General features: G+C 39.5%; 1 protein-coding gene across 8 annotated transcripts in view; it reads left to right on the forward strand.

Annotated features, from left to right (window-relative positions):
• ARHGAP21 (Rho GTPase activating protein 21) overlaps nucleotides 1-23,396 on the forward strand; it is a 104,013-nt gene that overhangs the window by 75,907 nt on the left and 4,710 nt on the right. For 6 of the 8 annotated variants that reach the window (XM_053359623.1, XM_053359626.1, XM_053359622.1 and 3 more), the window contains 15 exons: nucleotides 9,750-9,905; nucleotides 10,012-10,111; nucleotides 10,203-10,239; nucleotides 11,488-11,613; nucleotides 12,793-13,077; nucleotides 15,834-15,898; nucleotides 15,985-16,133; nucleotides 17,848-17,981; nucleotides 18,111-18,266; nucleotides 18,354-18,432; nucleotides 20,053-20,126; nucleotides 20,216-20,305; nucleotides 21,689-21,814; nucleotides 22,006-22,047; nucleotides 22,416-22,521. In XM_053359623.1, coding sequence (XP_053215598.1) covers nucleotides 9,750-9,905; nucleotides 10,012-10,111; nucleotides 10,203-10,239; nucleotides 11,488-11,613; nucleotides 12,793-13,077; nucleotides 15,834-15,898; nucleotides 15,985-16,133; nucleotides 17,848-17,981; nucleotides 18,111-18,266; nucleotides 18,354-18,432; nucleotides 20,053-20,126; nucleotides 20,216-20,305; nucleotides 21,689-21,814; nucleotides 22,006-22,047; nucleotides 22,416-22,521 — 1,725 coding nt within the window. The remainder of the gene's footprint in view (nucleotides 1-9,749; nucleotides 9,906-10,011; nucleotides 10,112-10,202; nucleotides 10,240-11,487; nucleotides 11,614-12,792; nucleotides 13,078-15,833; nucleotides 15,899-15,984; nucleotides 16,134-17,847; nucleotides 17,982-18,110; nucleotides 18,267-18,353; nucleotides 18,433-20,052; nucleotides 20,127-20,215; nucleotides 20,306-21,688; nucleotides 21,815-22,005; nucleotides 22,048-22,415; nucleotides 22,522-23,396) is intronic. The other 2 variants (XM_053359625.1, XM_053359628.1) reach the window with 2 other exon arrangements.

The following is a 23,396-nucleotide window of genomic DNA, read 5'->3' on the forward strand; positions in this document are numbered from 1 at the left end:
AAAGATTTTCTCCTGATTAGCACTGCCCCTCCTAGGGATGTGAGCATTAGACCTTTTCCTGGTTCTGGTATCCACAGACACATCACAGTTGTATGCAGAAATGCCGTGTGGAAACTGCTCCCATGCAACTTGGTGTAAGTGATGGGGTCTTAATCCCACTGATGTTAACAGAACATAAACATGCTTAATTTTCTGTGTTGCATCTAATATGTATTTACCTATAAAAACAGTAGCAGGCATTTTTGTGACATGATAAATGCTTAAGAAGTTAATATTTAATTTAAAAAGTTTTGCTATACACCCTCACTGCTACAAGTGATTTTAAAGGTTTATTCTGCAATAATGTGAATGAATCTGTATTGCCACGTGTGGCTCTTACTTATTTAGCTCAGTCATTGCCGTCAATCTTTTGCAAAGCTTTGTAAAACAGAAACAATTGAATTTGTATATGTGCACATATCTTTAAAACCCTAGAGTAAATATATAAGGTAATTTGTAAGGAGAAAAAGCAGAAAAGGGGAAAACCAGACAGTATATTAAGAACACAGAGGTCAAGAAGATATTGAAGAATTGTGGTGTGGGAGTAGTGTGCTTGTCGGTTTGCAGCCTTGGAAGCAAGGAAAAGAAGATTGTGCTTGTTATGTAATAAAAGAGGCCCCCATGGAGGAACTGGCAAGTGAAGGTCATAGCAATATGCTGAATAAATTTGAAAGTGGGATTGGTAGGGGTGGGGGCGAAGTACAAGTTGTTGTTGTTGTTGTTGTTGTTGTTGTTGTTACGCACTTGATGTACTGTTAACATTAATCAGGCTTTCAGATGCTTACATATATGGTTTTTGAGTCTGTGGTTGTGACAGTTATACTTTAACTCAAGTTGTAAGTTGGTTTCCTAAGAATATCTCAATGCACAGGTGTGCTGCAGCATAGGTGCACAGAGTAGCTGCTGATACATGTGAAGGTCAGTTAAGTCATGACATTGCTGGAGAGATTAAGAAGAGCAAAGTAGATGGCAATAATTTATATTAGGGCTGCAGTATTGAATCTATTGATTGGTTAACCTTTCAGTCGTTTAAATAGCTGCCCTAATTATTCTATTCTATTCTATTCTATTCTATTCTATTCTTATTCTATTAAATGCAGATGTTTGTAAAACAGCAGATGCTAATTAGTCTTAAGAGGCATCCCCCCTTCTTTCACATACAAAGCAGGGAATGTCTCTTCTAAGATAATGTCTTATATGATATTCACACATTGTCTAATAATGCAGTAAGTATACTTATGGCTTCAGAGCTATTGGTTTTCCTCACATACATATTTATGAATATTTTTTTGAGGGCTGATAACAAACTAAGACCTAAGTCAGTTGATCTCAGTAGGTCTGCCTATGACTTAACACTGGTTATCACCCATTTTATAAATTAATAGTAAAATATTTTTAACTTTACTTTAATCACAGTGCAATACCAGGGCAAGGTATAATAGTATAAATTAAAACCAGTTGTAAAGTGAAACAGGTAAAAGGAGAAGATGAAACTTCAGCAGAAGCAACCATAACAATAAAAACCGAAATCTGACCAACTACCCCACCCACAAAGGCCTGGTAAAAATAGATGGGTTTTCAATTTAATCAATTAATCAATGAATTAATTCACTTAAACTCACATTGCTAATTGACTAACAGTTCTTTAATTGGTTGACAGACATAATTCATATGCTGTTCTTCCACTGAAGTTCATGGGAGCAATTTTGCCTCAAATACTCAAGTTTCATTGTCAGGTTTTAGTCGCCGCACAGCACCCATTTCCAGCAAGCAGCAGTGAGGGAAATTGTGCAATTTCCCAAATAGACTTAGAAATCCTATATAATGTTTTGGACCTACCTGTGGTATATTAATGGCTCGAAAGAGGGAACAACCTATCAAAATGGCAAGAGCTTCCTTGCCTGCATTACATGGAGGTCATTCTTACTTGTGGTAGTTGAGTAGGTAAGTGGACATTTTCAGATCAGACATAATTTATTTGTTTTTACTGGGAGGGCTTGCCCCGTGAACCTTCTAGATATTTTTGGACTCCAAATTGCATTGGCCCAACCAGCATGGCCCAGTGGTCAGGGACGATGGGAGTTGTGGTCCAGCAATATATGAGGGTGACATGTTAGCCATCCCTGCTTAAGACTGTAGGAGAGGTTATACTGAAAACAGTAGATGGCTGGAATAGCAGTGTGCAGGCATTCAGCTGCTAAATGGCCAATTCCACCCAGTGCATGTTTTCCCCTCAGAGGCAGTAGCCTCTTACTAACATCTATCCCCTCCTCACCAGGTGCACCTTATGTCAGCATTATTAATTTCTGCAAAATCTTCGATATGCAAAGAATTAAACATACAGTAAAGACACAGTACTACATGTCACTGCTGACCTGATTGCTACTACTGACCCAAACCCTTTTAAGACCTTGCTGTGATGTATTTTATTTCTAGGATTTTTTTTTAAAAAAACCCATTTAAAGAATTTTAATAGTTTTCTATAAGTGCTAGTTTAACTTGGCCTATTTAGTTTGGTTTGGATCCAGGGAGCTACTTAGGCGTGCTAAGCCCTTAGACATCCTCAATGGGATTTTAAAAAAAGTTTTCCTTTGAAAAGTAGTTCCCATGCCATAAACTGCTTTTGAGCTTTAGTAGTGATTTGTTTTGTGGCACTGGGGGTAGAGGTGGGCAGGCATATAAATTTAAGAAAGAGAAGCCCAAAGACTCAGGAGTGCATGGAATAAGGAATATGGTTCATTGAATCAGTCACTTAGTATATAATTGAGACTATCACCTAATTAGGGATGCGGGTGGCGCTGTGGGTTAAATCACAGAGCCTAGGGCTTGGCGATCAGAAGGTTGGCGGTTCGAATCCCCGCAGTGGAGTGAGCTCCCGTTGCTCGGTCCCTGCTCCTGCCAACCTAGCAGTTCGAAAGCACGTCAAAGTGCAAGTAGATAAATAGGTACTGCTACGGCGGGAAAGTAAACGGCGTTTCCGTGCGCTGCTCTGGTTCGCCAGAAGCAGCTTAGTCATGCTGGCCACATGACCCGGAAGCTGTACGCTGGCTCCCTCGGCCAATAAAGCGAGATGAGTGCCGCAACCCCAGAGTCGGCCACGACTGGACCTAATGGTCAGGGGTCCCTTTACCTTCGTTGTTGTTTAGTCGTTTAGTCGTGTCCGACTCTTCGTGACCCCATGGACCAGAGCACGCCAGACACTTCTGTCCTCCACTGCCTCCTGCAGTTTGGTCAAACCTTTACCTTTACTATCACCTAATTAAATAAATCATAGTTGTTTTAATTGATTATTATTTTTATGTTTATTAAATTTACATACCACCTTTAATCCAAATATGACAGGGTGATATACACAAGAATACATAGCATAATAACAAGCAAAACAATAATGCCCCATCTACATATGTATGTACATGAGAAAAAGCAATAGTTCTAAAGAGAAAAAAGTTTATTTTCTTTGTTGTCAGGTGATGCATGAATGGTCACTTTCCATTCTCTCAGATAGAGGAGAAAGTGTAGAAGATGGTGCTTGACATCTGCAGTTTTCATAAGATAAGCACCATTAAAGAATCTCCTTTAAAACACCTGCTGACCCAAATATTTTAATTGATTCATTTGACCAATGGATTGACTAAATGTTGCAGCCAAACTAATAAGAATATGAATAGCAGCTTCTGCATGTACAAAACGATTTGCAAAAATGAACTCAGTAGTGGTTACAGTGCAACAAACAAATTTTGATTAATTAAAAAGTTACAAAATTAGTCCTGATAAATTTCTCAGCACATTTAATTAAAAAAGGTAAAAATCTTTCAGAATTACAGATTCTGTACTGAAAGTGAGAGAAGGTCTCTTGCCTAAGCCTATCCCACATTCATGGCAGATGTGATAATTTGATTCAGGCATTCTGTCATTGCATCTCAGCTCAGCTTTTTAACCACTGTGCTGCTGTTAATGTGTGTGTGTGTCTTACTAGGGATTTCTGAAAAGATGTCAACAACATATTTAAATGGCTAGTAAGCCAAAAGACAAACCATAGTTTTACCACAAAGTTGTGGCCTCTAAGGGGGAAAATGCAATCCCTGTAGCTGAGAGGTAAAATAGGAAATAAGGACTGAAAGATTTAATGTTCTCTTCAAGAGGACCGCTAGTCTAACTAGTACAGTGGTACCTCGGGTTAAGTACTTAATTCGTTCTGGAGGTCCGTTCTTAATCTGAAACTGTTCTTAACCTGAAGCACCACTTTAGCTAATGGGGCCTCCCGCTGCCGCCGTAGCACGATTTCTGTTCTCATCCTGAAGCAAAGTTCTTAACCCGAGCTACTATTTCTGGGTTAGCGGAGTCTGTAACCTGAAGCGTATGTAACCTGAAGCGTATGTAATCCGAGGTACCACTGTATGCCCTTTGGAAAGGTGGCAGCAGCTTGGCATCGTGGTTTCATCGTACAAATGTGAAGCTCTTTTACTTCCAATTAGTAATATCACTGCAGATCCAAATTGGGGAAACAACTTGACTCCTTTATGAGGCAAACTGCAAACTTCATTTAGATTTTGGGTTTGGCTCGTAATGGATTAAACAAATGTTAAAGAGTTCTGTTGGCAGCACCATTCTCTTTTCTTTCCCTAAAAATCTAGTGGCTGGTTGTAGGCACTCCCATCAGATCCTCACATCATCCTTGGTGCAAGGATTCATGGGGAGAAGCAGTTCTCATGGATTTTTAAAATATTCCAAGAACAGCTGCAGGAAAAATTCCTGATGTCATATAGCATCTTTGGGAAGCAAGGTTTTGAAATTTGGGTGGCTGAAGTTTTTAGCCCAGAAGAAACCCCAAAGTGGCTTTGGGGTGAGAGATCAGCAGGGGTTGCTCATTCTCCTCCCTTTAAGTCCAAATCCAACTGGAACTCTAGAGTGCCTTAGAATCAGGTGGTAAACACAGCTTGCCCCTGCCATACGAGAGACATGTCTCCATGATGTCAGCAGCGCTGAAGGGTCTGAAGATGCAGATTTGCCACGCACCCATTGCAAGTGAAGAAGTACTGAGGAGTATTGACGCCATGTGCTAATAGACACAGTTTATGAAACAATACATTTCAATAAAACCATTCCAATAACCCATAAACAAGCCCAGTAGAAAAGTAACAAAAGCTTCAGCCGCAAGAACATTCCATCCAATAGGCCATCAACCAGCTTGCCATAATCTGTCAAATGCCTGGTATGTTGATTTTTAATGGAATTGGCTTGTGCCCAAGATTCTTCTCTCCTCCTTTTTAATATGATGAAAATAGTACTTGAATCAGTTTTAGTTGGCTACCATTTTTAGTCTTTTCAGCTGCTTATAACCCCTAAAAGCTCCTGCTAATTTTAAATCAATTGTTTCTAATATCAGTAACAACTTTTTGATACATTTGCTTCTTGTGTTTTCAGCAAGAATATTTTCAAATACAATATGATCCTGCTATATTAAAAAGGGTTCAATAATAATAAAACAAATGTTCAAAGTTTGTGTGTAAACTTAAGTCCCATGAATCATTCACATTTCTGTGATGTTTAATAATGAATATAAGGTTGCATTTCTGAACATACTTACTTTGGAGTAACTCCCGTTCAGTTCAGCTAAACTGACTTCCAAGTAAACAGGTATTGATTGGGCCTGCTGTTGTTATTGTTGGCTGTTAGCATCCATCTGTCTCGGGTGACAGCGGAGTGTCTCTCCGGTGTGAGATAAAAAATATCTCGTACTGCTGAACCAAGTTTCATTCATTTATCTAAATTAAATTCCTCCTGAATGAACTGTAAGATGCCAGTGGTATTGTGAGACTTTGTGGTTGATTGTAACACTGAATCACAGTTGTCCATGCATTGGTAACCTCAAGGTTAGATTAATGCAGTGTGCTCTTTGTGGGGCTACCCTTGAGGCTGCATCTAATATTGAGTATGATGGACAGGCTGCCTATGGTAGCAGACAATCATCAGCATATAACACATGATTTGCCGGCTTTGCATTGCCTCCCTGCTATTGGGCCAAGTTCCAGGTTTTGGTACTAACATATACGACCCTATACAACTTGAGACCAAGTTACTTGAGAGACTGCCACACCACTTACAGTAGGTTACTGTATTCTACAGCAGAGTATCTCTATGAAGTACCCAAAATACCAGAAGTCACTGCATAGCAACTTGGAGCAGGACTTTCAGTATGGCTGCCCCCATTTTGTGGAACACTTATCCCTCTGATATACATCAGGCCCCATTATTTGTACTTTGCAGAAACAGTTGAAGACATTTCTGTTTTGTTAAGTTTTTCCAGCATGTTTACTTGTGTTGTTTTTAAGCCTTTTTTTAGCATGCTTGTAAATTGTCTTGAGGCTCACATGAAAGGAGATACAACAATAACGATAACAGAAACAACCACCTTATGGCCATTTCTTACATTACCTTTGACTGATGCTTGCACCTTGGGAGGTTTTTAAGCAGAGGATGGTCATCTGTCATGTATGATTTAGTTGAGATTCCTGCATTGCTAGAGGTTGGACTAGATGACCCTTGGGATCCCTTCAAACTCTACAATTCCATGATTCTGTATTCAAAGGTTGTAGCAATGTCTTCATGTTCAAAATTATATAATCTAGGCTAATAGGGCTCAAAAATTCTGACACCCCCTCCCCTTTCAAATAGCAGGATTCTGTGCTATATTGCAAACTGCTTTGAAAACTCCTTAAAGTGACATGAATGGTTTGTCAATACTGTATGAATGGCTGCTATTCATGAACCTGCAGATCAAAGGCCCTTGGGTGTTTAGAACTAGTTGCACAGTTCTTTGGATCCTGGCCATAATGTTGAACTCTAAAACACATATCTGGCAGGAAGTTCACATTGGCATTTGGTGCTCTGCAGAGTTGAGGCTTAGCTATGAATGGATGTTAAACTGAAGACAGGAGTATGAAAGATTATTACTCCACAATATATGAAAGTTTGTTTTTGATGTTTGTGTCTTTCCTTTGTTGATATCGCTGCAGACTGTCTGAAATAGCTGTTTGCTGCTGTGTATGATGTAGCTTACTGGAATATTACTCAAGTACCAAAGCGAAATTGATTCTGACATCCTATTTTACTGCATTAAGATACATCAAGCAAAATTTAGTGTGATTCAATTAGAAGACCATGCCTAGGCAAATTTGTCATTTTTACTACTAGGAAGTTTTGACGATTCCATGAAAATAACAGACGCATACTTATCTTTCTAAACTGTATTCTGATTTCAATTCCTCTATTGTGACTTGACATCCTTCACACTACCTTACAGACTGGCCACAGTGAAGCTCTTTGCAGGAATCGTGCTATGTACATCCTGAACAAATGGGCAGTGTTTTCTGTCAAGATTGTGCATATCAGCTGACTGCACCATATGCTGTCCTGCCTGACAGTGCAAATGGATGATTTTGTGAACACTGTTAATCTTTTCCTTCCCATTAAAAAGTAGAGGGGAGAGGTTGTATGTGTGTGATTTTACAATTGTCTGACTAGTAACAGCATGTGAAAAAATGCATTGAAGTTGTTTATAGGAAGTTGGCTCAGTGTAAAATGAATGCTTGATATTTTAATAGCATGACATTTATTCAAGCTTGACATAACCGCTCCAAATTCTTCAGGGATTCACAAGCTCTTTTTTGTAGGATAAATGTCATGTACAGTACTCTGGGAAATCATGTTGTTTCTTACACACACATTACCTTAATTCTTGGGTATGAGAGGAAATGGTTTTTACTCTGGTTGGAGTCTGAGGCACCCAAACAACTGCAAATACAGCTCTTCTGAAAGCTTTTTTTTTTAAAGAGCAGCTAATGAGGAGAATGTGTTTACTTGGATAATAATAAAATTATTATTATTATCAGATGTCAAGGAAATAAACAACTATTTGACTTTTGGAAGACATGTGAAGGCAGCCCTGTATGGGGAAGTTTATAATTTATGTTCACTTGTGTTTTTAATACTTTGTTGGGGGCCGCACAGAGTGGCTGGGACGACGAGATAGGCAGATTATTATTATTATTATTATTAGACGAGATAGGCAGATTATTATTATTATTATTATTATTATTATTATTATTATTATCATCATCATCGTCATCGTCATCATCAGTAGGAGTAGTAGGAGTAGTATGGATGTATGCTGCAGTGCATCTTGTTTTCAAGACCTGCTTTTAAGAATTATTCAGAAATAAAATCATTGTTAATAAGTGACAGTTGTATGAATGCCAGCTAATTATTCAGCTTCTTTTAAAGTGTCTAGTTTTCTAATCATTAGGAAGAGTATTCATATTTAGCTGCGAAGTGTTTATGTGTGTTTAGTCTGGATTGTCACGCCTTGCTCCCATCTATAAGCTCTTGCTGCAATGTCTCAGTGTTTTAAAGGGGGAGATGCCAGAGAATTAGCTAAGTCCTTCTATTCTTGAAAATGTTGTTGTCATTATTATTTTGAAGAAGTCTGTGTGCTTGTATGTGCATGTACTACCAAACTTGGATGCTACAGGCACTGCCTCCTTAAAGCAGAGCCATCAATTACGCTTTGAAAACACAATGCAGTACGTGCTGATGTGTTCATTCAAAGAAAAGAATAAACCTCTGTTTGTGAAGGCTTGCATATTTCAATGGGCCTTTCAGAAGCACAGCGTATTAAAATGCATAGCACCTAGAATCAATACATATTAATGATCAGAGTGCAACATGCTCATGCTCTGGATTGCTGTACAGTTTTGTCCTGTACATAGAAAGTTTAGGAAAACTGCTTATCCTGTTATTTCTAGAATTTCATAGATCAGGCTTAATATTATCTTCTAGAATACGTGCCTGGTCTGCATCTTTGCAAATCTGGGAATCTCAAGATTTTTAGGCTTTCTTGACTGTTGCAGGATGACTCTTGTGGCACTAGAAACTACGAGGTGCTGGATATGTACAGATTGTGATAACTTATATCAGCAATTACTGGAAGTGATAATTGGTATGTAGCAGTAGCAACTTTTGACATACTAAAACTTGCACTGTGAATCTGAACTGATTATTATAACAGGATCATTGGGTGTGCTTGTGCTAGTGCCTATGTGCTAGTGGCATAGGCTTTCTGTGAAAATAACAAAAAATTCCCTTCTTTGCCTGGAGATTAATTATAATGTGTGTTTTGATTATTTATGCATAACTTTCAAGTAGTTTGTTTTGCTTATTTCCAGCTTATTTTAATTGAAGTCTCACTTAAATGACAGCAGTCAGACACTTGATAGATTTTTTTTAAAAAAGATTTGTTTTATTGACAAATGTATATGAAAAAAGTATTTCATGAAGAAACTGAACACTGTAATAGTACATTTTTTTCAGTTTAACATGTCTTCTTTTTTCCAGCCGTGTTATAAATGTTACAATATTATCTTTGCTTTTCATTCAATTATCTCAATAATAATGTGAATTAGATTGTATGTATTCTTTAATTAATTTGTTTTTCCCCCACATGAATTTGTTTTTTCCTCTTCAAAAGTGCAGCAAACTATTTTTAATCATTTTTCTTCTGGAATGGCATTGGAATGTCTGTGCCACAGAGGTGTTGTGTTGGTGTGTCTAGTAAGGGCACAGGGGCACCATACCACACCTCATTATCCCAGGTTGGGCCAATTAATTGACACTTTTTAAGGTTTAGTAATTCGCTGTGTATTGCCTTGTAGATGAGCCAGCTAGTCCCAGTACTGACCATGATATCGCCCACATTCCGGCTTCTGCTGTTATTTCAGCATCTGCCTCACGCGCTCCCACCATTGCTACAGTTCCTCCTAGCCCTACCTCTCTTGTCCCTTTTCGGCGCCAACTATCCCATGACCATGGTAAGTCACAGCTGTCAAGGCTTCTTTAGCTAATCCATTGATGAAATGTGGCGGTGGTGTTTGTTTGTTTTTTAAATAAATGGATATGCATTTGTTTTGACTGCAGAATCAATCAGGACTAGTGTTCTGGATGGTCAGTTCCCTGCAAAAAGTGAAAGGTCCAAATCTTATGATGAAGGACTGGATGACTATCGAGAAGGAAAAATGTAAGACCTGAATGAAAATATCTAAGTGCGTCTGTGAATATATGCTATATCCAAGTATACGTTGACACTAATATCTACTCTCCGTCTTTAGGTCCATAAAGCATGTATCTAGCTTAAAGGGAATTAAGGTCAGTAACTCTTTATTCAAGATAATTGTTATCAGCTGTGAACATTGTTATCAGCTGTGAAAATAAGAGTACCCAGTGATGGTGGTGCATGTTTAAACATTATGGTGAACAAAAGTATGTGAGGATATAGGCTTTATTAATGGAATTGCTTTACTACATTGAATTTTTGGATACTGATACCTTGCAGAGACCTTCTATTGGGGGCAGAGCCAGTGCATTGCATGCATAAAGTATCTAGGTTTCATCACTGTTATTGCAAGTTATAAGGATCAGGTGGTAGTTGATGGAAAACTCTTTTGTCTTCCTGTAACTCTGGAGTGCTGTAGACAATACTGTACCAGATGAATATATATTCTGACCTAAGTTTAAAGCAATTTCCTATGTTCCTATATATCTGGATGATAAGTGGTGCAATGACACAGTATCCAAATCATGTGTGCAGCCATCTTAAGCACTGCAGCCACCTATACGTATGATACAAGTGAGCTAGGATTGGTCTAGGCTAGGGCATGGGTAGGCAAACTAAGGTCTGCGGGCCGGATCAGGCCCAATTGCCTTCTGGATCCGGCCCGCAGACTGTCGGTTCGGGAATTGTCACGTGGATCTCCAGCGTGCACGTTCTTTCCCTCTCCCTCACACGGTGGTGGCGCTGCCACCTTCTCCCTCCCTCCTCCTGGCTTCTCCCCGCGCTGCCTAGAGAAGGAAGGGGGCTGGGCTTTGTTGGTGCCAGCAGCAGCAGCACTCGAGTGGCCGCCATTTTAAGCAGCCCCTCTCTGGAGCCCTTTCATGCGCCGCTCATACCACCGCCAGCCCCTGCCGCTTGCAAGGCGCAGGTAAGCAGCCACTGGGGCTCATGGGGCTCTTGCATCATCCCCCTCACCCCGCAAAAAAAATTATAGTCTAGCCCCCCACAAGGTCTGAGGGACATTGGACCAGCCCCCTGCTGGAAAAGTTTGCTGACCCCTGGTCTAGGGACACAGTGGGGCTCTCCAGTGACTGGTTATGCTTTGTCCCCATCTGTCCCTCTTGAAGACAGGCAAAATGGGGGCATGCAGAGACTAGCAGCAACAAGCTGCTGAATAATTGTACTGTGCAGCTGATGTTAGCTACCTGTCTCTGCTTTCTCCTTGCATCCACCATCCTGCCCCCCCCAAAAAAGAAGAGGTATTGTTCCAGTGAGTACAGAGGTGGTTGATCATACCATGTTTCTTTAATTACAAAGTTGATGCAGTATGGTGTTTTCTTTAGGCCCCAGACAGCCAAACATCTTCAGAAAACTCAGGGTCCAGAAAAGCTTCTTCTTCAGAGGTCATCGGTGATGTCTCCAAGGAAGGATGCCTTCATTTTCGACAGCTAGGCACAGAGAAGGGAAAGGTACTGCTTCCTCCTAACATACAGCTAATAGTAAATACAAATTGTGTAGCTAATTATTTAGATGCCTTCTTTTGTCCGTATGGTTTTTTTTACTAGAAACCACTCATGTGTTTGCAAGTTTTTCATTGCAAGCCGAAAGGGCTAGATACTTGTTTGCTTTTCTTTCAGCAGCTCTTGAAACATTCCCAGCAGCTATCAGGATGTATTTGAGACTGTATTTCCAAATATGATTGAAGCATGCAGACTTGATACACTTGCAGCAGTGTTCTGTTTCTCTGGCAATTAGAGTGAACCTAGGGAACATTAATGAAATTAGGGGAATCCTTTTGCATGTCAGGTTCTCTATGCTCCATAGTAAGAACAAATTGCTGATTCTCCAGGCTGCCATCAGTGCTGAATTAGCCAGAAGGAGTTTAAGCCCGGAAATGAAATGTATGGAAGTGGTGTCAGTAAAAGTACTTCTTGTATATTTTGCACTCCTTCACACATCTGCAATGAAACTGTCATGTTTGGCTAGGGAAGTATTTAAGCAGCAGCCAGTCAGTGAATCTGTCAGAAAATAGTGTGGTTGCATAAATGTCTACTTATTTATTTTTGCACATGTTACAGTATTCTGTACAACAGGGGTACGCAAACTTTGGTCTGTGAACCACCAGTGGTCTGTGAGTTTCATTCAGGTGGTCCACCACATGTCAACTTTAAATATTCTTATTGATTTTTTTTCACATTTTAACGGTTTTTAAATTCTTAAAGTATATTTTATTGTATTACCTAAAAGTTCTATAACATTTGAATTGCAATCCAATAAAATACAGTATAAGAAATAAAAGAACCATTAAAAATATGATTAAAATCATATAGCATCTAGCGCAGCCAATTACAATTTCTAAAGGGGCAGAAAAATCATTAAGTGGTTTGCCTCAGCAATTTTCAAGTGGTTGCGGGGGTAGGAAGTTTGGGAATCACTGCTGTATAACATCAGTCATTTGTTTCAGAATAGCTTTTCAAAAGTTAATGCCTAGGAGGTTAGTCAGAGGTTGCTTCTTCCTCTCTTCTCTCTCCTACTGTTGAATTTGGACCTAAAGTTCTTCAGACTAAGGACTCGTTGTTGTTTTCTGTAAAGCATCTTGTCTGTCCATTTTACTTTATTCAACAATAATGCTGGTTCATATTTTCCAGAGAGTTAGTGGGAGCATCCGGCCGTGGAAGCAGATGCATGTGGTCCTGAAAGGTTGCTCTTTATACTTGTACAAGGATAAAAAAGATCAAACTCTGTCCTCTGAGGAGGTGCAGCCCATCAGCATCAATGCTTGTTTGATAGACATTTCGTACAGCGATACAAAAAGGAAGCATGTATTTCGACTCACCACGTCAGATTGCGAATACCTGTTTCAAGCTGAAGACAGAGATGACATGTTAGCATGGATTAAGGCTATACAAGAAAATGGCAACTTAAATGATGAGGTGGTGTGCTTGTTAAGTCTTTATTTCTCCCCTCTGATGTCTGTTATATACTTTGTCAAAGGGCACACAACTAGTCCCAATGAATATGGTGACATTCTGCTGAGCTGAAAGAAGCTGGTGTTTACTGAAGTATAATTAAAGTTTGACAGCATGCATAGGTTTCTTCATCTTAATGCTATGCACTTTCTCTTTCAATGAAGGGCAGTAGCCCAACTGTTTTGCATGTCACTGAATTGAATTTATTATTATTTATTACTTATTAGATTTATATACCGCCTTTCATCTGAAGATCCCAGGGTGGTTCACAATTACAACTGCATTATGAAAAGCAGCTTAACTAGTTTTATTAGTGGTTAGTAGGTAGACTAACAATGATTATTATTTTAATAATCATTGTTAGTCTACTATTATTTTAACCCCCTATGGAGAACAGTCCTATTATTTAAATAATTATGTGTTAACACACTGTAAACTCAGTATAAAAATACCAAGGGGGGAAAATTGAATCAGCCAGTAAGAGAAATAGGGGTACAGGGATGGAGATCTGTGTCCATCTGGATGTATGTTGGGCTACATCATTGGCATTGCTGTCTGTTGACAATGCTGTCTGGGACTGATGGAGTCCATCAACATACGGAGCGCCACATGTTCCTTGTCCTTGACTTACAGATAAGTGTCAGGGTCAGAGTCTTAGTTAGAATATTTTGAAAGAGCAAGTAGAGAAAACTATTGAACTTTCTTTTTTAACTACTACTGATAATTTGCATGTTATTCAAGTAAGATAAGTGTCTTAAGGAAAAAGTTCTGTGCACATTTATCAGGAAGTAAACACAATGAGACTTACTTTTGAGTGAAATTGCATAGAGTTGTGCTGTGTGGTTCCTAACTCGGCCAAGAAGCTCCGGGTAACTTTGGGCCAGTCAACACCTCTCAGCCTACCTTTCCTCACAAAGTTGTTGTGAGGATAATATGGAGAGTGTATGATGTATTCCTCCACCTTGAAATCCTTTGAGGAAAGGTGGGATATAAATAAATAAGCTCTAGTAAACTGTTTTGTTTGACCTCTTTAACAACAACATCATTTGCCAAGGGAAGTGGTTTTAAGAAAATTGAAATTATTTAACTTCTTTAGACTGGTTAAAAAGTAGGCCCAGTTACTTTTACTGAAGCTTAGCTAACTGTTAATTAAAACTGCTTTTTCGGTGGTACCTAAACTGCTTTTACAGTGCAAGTCTATGAATATCTACTCAGAAGTAAGTCCCACTGAATTCAGTGATACTTACTCCAAGATATGTATGTATAGATTGCAGTTTTTTTATGAATTTGTGCTAATTAGTGCTTTTCCTTCCTGTTCTTATTAATCATTTTCGGTGTATGTAACTTCTAATGGTGAATGATGAAATCATAGATGGTCTGAATTTCCATTTAATGATCTAATGTTCCATATGAAGTACCCTGTTGCTATGAAACCCAAATTTAATTGGCTATCACCCACACCTTTTGCACATCTGAAAATGCCATCCAATACTGAGGTTTAAATATTTAAAAATTGTAGCAGAGATCAGGGTGCAGAGTCCTAACATAACTTCTCTCGGACTTTGTACATTTACCTGTAAGTAATTCCCATTAAACTTAACTAGGCTTTACTTCTGAGTAGACTTGTATAGGATTGCACTGTTGTGCATCCATTACTCATGGACATTGAGGCTACTTCTGACACTCAGTTGTTAATAGCAGCCAGGAAGAGTGTCTGGTAAAAGTGGACTGCATTGAATATGAATCTGCAGATAATGTGTTTGATGTGGAATAGATTTATAAGAATAGTGCGCTTAAGATACACACACACACACACACACACACACACACACGTGGGCAGATGTGAATATGAATAGTTGGAGATCTTTTACACAGGTATTAGTCATAGTTTCGAGCTACTCTGTTTCTTGGAATACTATGATTGTTCCCGGAGAGGATTTGTCATAAGAGCATGACGAGAAGGTGTTGCTGTTTTCCACAGCTGTTGCAATGCCTGTGTAGATTGGTAGGCAGATAAGTGTGCAGTTAGTTGTGATTTTTAAGAACCATTAGTCACATGAAGTTAATTGAAGATAAATGTAATTCAGGATAAGGGTATACTGTTTACAAATTTTTGTCCTCAGTTCTTTGGCTTGTAAAATTACTTCTGCTTTCTTTCAGATGTTTTCAGCTATGTCTGCAATTCAGTGTGTAATAGCAATGCATGCTCAAGGCAGGGGTAGCCAAGCTGGTGCCCTCCATGTTGCGGATTGCAACTCCCATTGGCAATGCTAGCTGGGGTGATAGGCGTTATGGTTCACAGCATCTGGTGGGCACCCTGGTTTGAGACGCACAGCATCTTATACACTGAATTCTGCCCTTCCTGTGTCTTCCCTGCTCACTTTTCTTTTTCCTTTTTTTAAAGTGTTACACATATCAACTATATATGCATGACCAAATCCTGGCTAAAGCCAGAATTCAGAAGTCAGGTTTAAACCATGGTTATCTATCATAGTTTCTTTGGAAGCCAATAACTGTAGTTTCTGAGTCTGGATGTAGCTGAGGTTCCTGGTGTGTTTCCTTGCTTGCAAGAAGTGTGTGGGTACATGACGCTTGCACATATCTGAGCTTATAGTTATACTACTTTGTCTTTCTTATGGTTTACTGTCTCCTGAATGTGGCTAGATAATCTCAGTTATTTAAAGCATGGTCTGAACAATATTTCTCAATTCATTTTACAGAATGCAGGGGTCACAAGCAGGGACCTAATTAGGGGGAGAATTAAAGAATACAACACAATGATGAGGTAAGCAGCCATGTTGCAGTCTAATAGCTCATTTGATCTGAAACATTGGCCCTTTGCTTATGAATAATATAATTTTATTTTTTCAGTGCTTCGAGCGGCAAAACAGAGCCATCTCCCAAAACACCTCGTCAGACCCTGAGTATAAGGCAGACACTTCTTGGTTCTAAAACTGAGCAAAGAACTCAGAGTCCTCATTCTCCCAAGGAAGAATCAGAAAGGAAATGCCTTGCTAAAGGTTAATGTATATCAATATCATTACTAGTTTCAGCTCTTCCAGATTTACACCAGAAGAAAGAGGATGGTAACACATAGGAAATGACTTTTAGTCATTGGGCACTTGTAGGAGTTTCATGGACTCTTAAAACATGAGTATCCAAAGCACTCCCTCCATATAGCCAATAATAAGGAAGCCCCTCCTGTGATGCAAACTTTTCTTGCTCACCAGTAATAGGGAATCTTGGTTAGGTGAACAACCTGATGGGCTGGATAGCACAGTACAAAAAAACCATGCATGTTTAATTTCAGGAATCTTTTAGTTTCACAAATGGTTTAGAATTGCTGTTTTCAGTCTTCTTAAAAATATACTTTATTGTGTACCCCTTCACCCTCAATAGTGTGTTATATTTTATTTTTCTCAGTCACTTTCTTTGTTGGGGGATTTGGGTTTTGCTATAGAATAATGAAGAAGCTTTAGCGCTCTTGTTGTTGAAAAAAAAATAGCTTTGTTATTCATTGCAGTCAAGTATTGTTGCAGACCTTGTTAATAGAAGACTTTGCTGCCATTATGATTTTTAAAATTAATCGCTCCTTTTCCTCATTTACATAAAATGTAATATGTCAGTGCTCAAGTGCAGTGTATCTATGTGAGTTCTGGCAGTGAAAGTATTGAATAAATTTTACAATAATAAGATCAATTACCCTTAATTACTATTGAAGGTTTTCTGCATTGCCTCAAATCAGCAGGTAAAGTTTTTAAAATTGATGAGCATATGTAACCAGCATGGATCAAAGCTGTTTTTCTACATGTGCATCATGCAACTTTAGATAGTTACCATTGAAATGTAATCAACAAAACTAGACCATTCCAAAGTCTAGGTATGCTTTTACACAAGGACCATGACATCACAGAAGATGGTCAGAAGTATTCATTTGCTTTTGGGACGCGGGTGGCGCTGTGAGTTAAATCACAGCGCCTAGGACTTGCCGATCAGAAGGTCAGCGGTTCGAATCCCCATGACGGGGTGAGCTCCCGTTGCTCGGTCCCTGCTCCTGCCAACCTAGCAGTTCGAAAGCACGTCAAAGTGCAAGTAGATAAATAGGTACTGCTCTGGCAGGAAGGTAAACGGCGTTTCCGTGCGCTGCTCTGGTTTGCCAGAAGCGGCTTAGTCATGCTGGCCACATGACCCGGAAGCTGTACGCCGGCTCCCTCGGCCAATAAAGGGAAATGAGCGCCGCAACCCCAGAGTCGGTCACGACTGGACCTAATGGTCAGGGGTCCCTTTACCTTTACCTTTATTCATTTGCTTTAGTCCAAGGTCATTTCCCCCCTAATCTTTTTCACAAAGATTTTCTCAAGTAATTGTATTTGATAGTATAATGTATTTAACTGGTTGGTGAGGTAATGGAAGCTGTTTCTGAATATTTTTTAGGGAGGGTTACTTCCAAATGAATTTCTTGATGTGTTTCTTGCTATTACTAATTGGGAAATGTTGGGAGGTGGTTTGGAAGCCAGAAGTGGGTTGTCAATAAGAAAATACAGGTAACACATTAACGATAATGTTTGTGGTGGTTGCTGGATCTGTGTAGGTTTCCTGTGTATATGGTCTTACTGCTTATTCTGATAGTTCTACCAAGAAAGAACTTATTTGGAGTTGTCTTCAATTAGATCATGGATTTACATTTTTTTTAAAATCTGTTTTCTGTGTTGCTTTTGTCCCTTTACGAAAAAGGTGAGACGAGCCCACCGAAAGGTACATGGCGAAACATTCCCAGTATCATGAGAAAAACCTTTGAGAAAAAGCCATCTGCTGCTGGGACTTTTGGGGTCAGGCTAGATGACTGTCCCCCGGCTCAGAGCAACAAGGTCTGAGTTAAAAATCACACATTTACATTTTGCTTTGAAAATGTGTCTTGTGTTCAGAAAACATTATGGGGAGGAAGTAGTAAATCTCTCTCTCTCTCTCTCTCTCTCTCTCTCTCTCTGATTTTTCAGTATATTCCACTAATAGTTGATATATGCTGCAAACTTGTTGAAGAAAGAGGCCTTGAGTATACCGGTATTTATAGGGTTCCTGGAAATAATGCTGCTATCTCAAGCATGCAAGAGGAGCTCAACAAAGGGATGACTGACATCGATGTTCAAGATGATGTGAGTGAAGCCATGTGTATTTCTGCCTCTATAAAGTTTTCAGTTAACTATAGGCTAACAAGAATGCTCTTGTTTCTCACTTCTTAGAAATGGAGAGACTTGAATGTCATAAGTAGTTTACTGAAATCCTTCTTCAGAAAGCTTCCAGAACCCCTCTTCACTAATGGTGAGTTTTCTCTTCCAATCAAAATGGCCTTTTTAAAACAAATCCGTGTTGTAAATTTCTTATGGTAGATTAAACCAAATAACTGTTGTGATAATTTCTAAAGAGTGTCTAGTTTACTCCCAGTCCTTCTCCCTGTTACACTACTGAATATATAGTCTAGATGCTTGATGAACTATTTTCTTCCTTCCTTTTCCACTTATCCCAAGTCATGAATTCAGTCATTAAACATTGCTCTCATTCATTTCAGTGTTCCTTAACCCCAACCACCTTCATTTACCAGTTTCTAGAAGGGATTTAAGACGGAATGGGACCAATAACACAGCTTTGGATGCAGAAGGTCCCAGGGTCAATCCTGACACCTGCAGCAAAAAGGAGCAGGTAGAAGGCGATGGGAAAGTCTTTCCTCTGCCTGAGAATCCTGAAGAGCTGCTGCCAGACAGAGTAGACAGTGCTGAGTTAGATGGAACTGTGGTATAAGGTAGCTGTCTTTGGACTGGCTGCACAAATTGTGGCCCAACTCCACCAGTCGTGTATTGTAGGGTGTCAGGTGTTTGGCTTTATAAGCAGGCGTTTTCGTGAAGCCCCCGTGAGCTTCCATTCATGGTTGTTGAGTTGTATTTGGGTGGGCTGGTCACAAGGAGTCATGCAGGCCTACTTGTAGGCAGGTCACAAGTTGTTGCTCACAAATAACGTGCTCAGAACTTGTTGCTGTTTCTGCAGTTGTTGCCTTTTAGAAGCCCTGCTCTGTGCCTTTTGAGAGCAGCTTGAGATAGAAATTGAGCCAAGGCTTCACCACCTGCAGTTTGTGTGTGCCAGGTTCCACAAAAAAGGTGGTTAAAGTAGCTGTTAAAGGTGGAGTTATAGAGCTCTTGGAGGTTATGGTTTATATTAATATATATTAATATATAGTCTTTTGCAAAAAAAATGTGCATGTCTGAGAAAAATCTAAATTTGAGTTGCTAGTCGCCTGACCTTAGTCAATGAATCACTTAAGTAAAATCTATACTTTGATTTCAGTTTGGGAAACTGTTGTATTTTACTTTTTTCAAAAAGAAAGAGGGGAGATTGAAATCAACAAATGCTGCAATAAGTTTGGACTTGGTTGTTTAAGAACAAACCCCCCTAGACAAATCTTTCCTTATTTGAAAGTGGATAGTACAATTAACCAGTAGTATCTAGTATCTAGATGATCTGAAATTTATCCTAACATTGTCAGATGTAGTTTTATTCAGGCAGACTCTGTACATTCATTATGGTTTTGTCCAAATGGAATAGTTTCAGATAAAGTACAAATGAATGACAGGGTATAATTTTAAGCCTCATTTAATCACTGTTTGATAGAAATGAGGTGTGATTTTTTTACAATTAAACTTCACATCATGTTATTAGAACCTCTTATGGAGTAAATTTATAGCCTATATAATATGTTTTTGTTGAATTTCTAGTAGACAGGCTACAGGGACTCAGGCAGGCTGAATCATCTGCTTGATTTATGATGAATTGATAATGTGTATTCCAGTCCTTTGCTTAAGTCACATTGCATTCCTTTTCTTTTCCTAATAAAAAATCTGTTAGATTGTATATGATGTCCTGCAATAAAATAATTTTTTCTCTCTTCAGACAAATATGCAGATTTCATAGATGCCAATAGAAAAGTAGATCCTGTGGAACGACTAAAAACACTAAAAAGGCTGGTATGCTGATTTTATATACTCACTTAGGCAAATTATTTGTGGTTATGTATGATTTTTTTAAAGCTGTGTGATATAATCATGTGTTTCAGATCCGTGATTTACCTGAACACCATTATGAAACACTCAAATTTCTCTCTGCACATTTGAAAACGGTGGCAGAAAACTCAGAGAAGAACAAGGTAGCTGGATTATGTGTTCAGAGGGTTTATATTCAGGATTATTGGGTTTCAGGGGTTTTGTTTTGTTAATCAAGTTATAATGACAGCACTCTGGTTTTCATGATATTAAACATAGTCCAGACCATTTGGGCCCTCGCTTCTTTTTGAACCTGTGTTCACTTTTTCCACTTGCCGAGTTTTAAGCCATGGTGGGAGCGTGGGGAAAACCTGTGAAAAGCAGCTGAAGAAGCATAAAGGGACTTTGAAAAACTCATGAGCCGCTGTAAAATAGTGGCCAGCCCAACTCTTAGTGAGCTGCTTTCCAGTTGAAGTTTGGGGGAGAAGAAGGCAATTCCAAGGCTTAGATGAGGGGGATGGGGAAGTGTTGTGTTGAACCAGAGATGTTTTGCTTTATTTCTCCAAAGTGGTGAACTCAGGTCCACAGCAATGTTTCTTTCCCTCCAGCTAAGCTGCATCTAGGGCTAATGGGCAGAGGATGGATGGGAAGCCCCCAGGTGGAGTTGCTATTGCATGGTGTGCTGGCTAGGAAACCCCTAGGATTGAGCAGAGGGCTGCAAGATTAAGACCTTTTCCAGGAGAAATGTACCTTTTAGATTCAGTCAGGAGCAGCTGCAGCTCCCTGGTTAGCTTGCAGAACAGAAGCTGCCTAGGAATGTTTTGTGTGCAGCATTGGCTTAGAGCCTCAGAGCTTCTTAGGGGAGCAACGCTGAGCTCTGCATCTTTTGCCTGGGAGGCCGCTGAGAAGGAAGGGTAGGATTCATTTGCTAACATTTGCGGTTCTTTACGTCCTGAAGAATCATAGAATTGTGGAGTTTCAAGGGACCCCGAGGGGTCATCTAGCTCAACCCCCTGCAATACAGGAATCTCAACTCAAGGTGGCCACTCAACCTCTGCTTACACCCAGTATGATTAGAAAATGGTGTGCTAAATGGAGCCATGTTTTGGACACTTCTCAGCATTGGGGTTGGAGGGCGGGAGGTTGCCAAGGGTTGCTATGCCATTCTTTCATCTGCAGAGTGAACAGCTAGAAATCACTAGTAAAATCTGCCTTTTTGTCAGAAAAAAACCATAAACGGGGCCCTGCTGGATTAAACAAAGTATTTGCCTATCCCAGCATCCTTTTCCCCACAGTGACTCACCAGACCAGATGCCTTTGGGAAGCCGACAGCAATGCATGCAGTAGTGCTCTCCTGCTCAGGTTTCCCAGGAACTGTTCTATAGAGGCACATTGCTTCTTATACTGGAGATAATACCATGCCCTATCCTCTATAAATTCATCTAAAGTCATCTAAAGTCAGTCTTTGCTTTTATAGAGGATGTGAAAGTATGGAACTGCATTCCCTTCTGCAAACGAGTAAATCACATTTGTTTTCTTATTGTCAGATGGAACCAAGAAACCTGGCGATCGTATTTGGTCCAACTCTTGTGAGATCATCTGAAGACAACATGACACACATGGTTACCCATATGCCAGATCAATACAAAATTGTAGAAACACTTATCCAAAAAGTAAGTGAGTTTATTTCGCTGTCCCAGGAAAAATTATGCAGGCAGAGCTGCTCGCTTTAGCTAGACTGGGTTTGATTCTGATTCTTCTTTTTTTATCTGCTCAATCCTTCTTTCCTTGTATTTCGGCGTCATCCACATTTTCATGATTTCACTTTTGTGGGATTTTTCACTTCTTTTATTTTAAATTGTAGCATGACTGGTTTTTCGCAGAAGATGATGCCGAAGAGCCCCTTGTAAGTACTGAGCCTTAACTATTTGGATTCTGCCTCTCTTAATTTAGGCCCAACAGTAAAGTATCTCTACAACGAGCACATATTCTCCATATGTGTGAAACTTGCTCATCACAAGCAACTTTCTACCCCTCTATTGCCGTGCAGTAATGAAAACAGCAGATAATGTGCCACTCACTGTGAAGTTGTTCCCCCTCTCCATTTCCCTCTGTTTTGGGAGCGTGCCCCCCCTTAAAGTTTTACGGAAATGTTAGATTTATTGAGGAATTGGTTCTTAGGTGAATAATTGCAGTTTACTAAATACTGTTGAATCGTGATGAAGCCTCTGACTTTGACACAATGATGAAGAGATCTTTGTTTATTAACTGTAGACAGCAGTTCAGGAGGAAAACACAGTAGAATCTCAGCCAGTGCCAAACATAGATCATTTACTCACCAACATTGGAAGGACGGGAGTATCTCCTGGAGACGTATCAGGTAACTCTTGCCTGGACAGTGTTAGTCTGTAGGCTAGAAAACTCTCTTCTAATCTTTTGTTATAATCCTCTATTTCCTTTTATTTGCTAATAAATTGATTTCCCCCCAATCCAAATGATTGAAAGTGTTTTGTTTAAAGGAGAGCAATGGTTAGGCATGTTGCATGCATGTTCTATGTTCGGGATGCATTCTTGGACAACCAAATTGTAATTCTTAGACCATGAGAACTATGCATGCTCACGATTGTGTCATTAACCATGGTTTTTCGTGTAATTCTTACCACGAGGTGAACAGGATTCCTGCTAGTGTGTAAGTGGTCGATGGTATGGCAGAAAGCTTTAGCTTCCAGGTTCTGTTCAAATTGCACTGATTTGCAAAGTCAGGAAGGCTTAAAGTTCACTTTGTTTGAAAACTAACCACAATTTTTCCCTAAGTATTTTGTAATCGGTTATGTTTCATCTTTTGCTAAACAAGTTGCTTCTATTTAATGACTGCCACCTTATTATTCTGCTAAGTACTACTACTGTTGCAAAACTCTTACTCTCTTGGTGACGTTTTCCCACACTGCCACCATAACTGTTTCACTAACCAAGCATGTTGTTGATCACAAATGTTATCCCTTTGTTTCTAGTTTGTGTTTTAGTCCGTAGAAGACTTTTTTCAGCATTTTATTGAAACAGTCCCTCTATCCTGATGTTGAAACAGGAGAAGTGGGAGGAGTCTATCACACGGTGATGTCACTAGTGGACTCTGTGATGTCACTTATGGACAGCTGGAACTGTAGGAAGAAGGAGGACTGTTGCCCACATTGTAGCTGCCTTGTCTGCAGAAACCCCCGTTTCTTGTAAATGCACAAAGAATTAGTTGATCTGTAC

This window comes from Podarcis raffonei, chromosome 12 (genome assembly GCF_027172205.1).
Source record: "Podarcis raffonei isolate rPodRaf1 chromosome 12, rPodRaf1.pri, whole genome shotgun sequence".
NCBI lineage: Eukaryota > Metazoa > Chordata > Lepidosauria > Squamata > Lacertidae > Podarcis > Podarcis raffonei.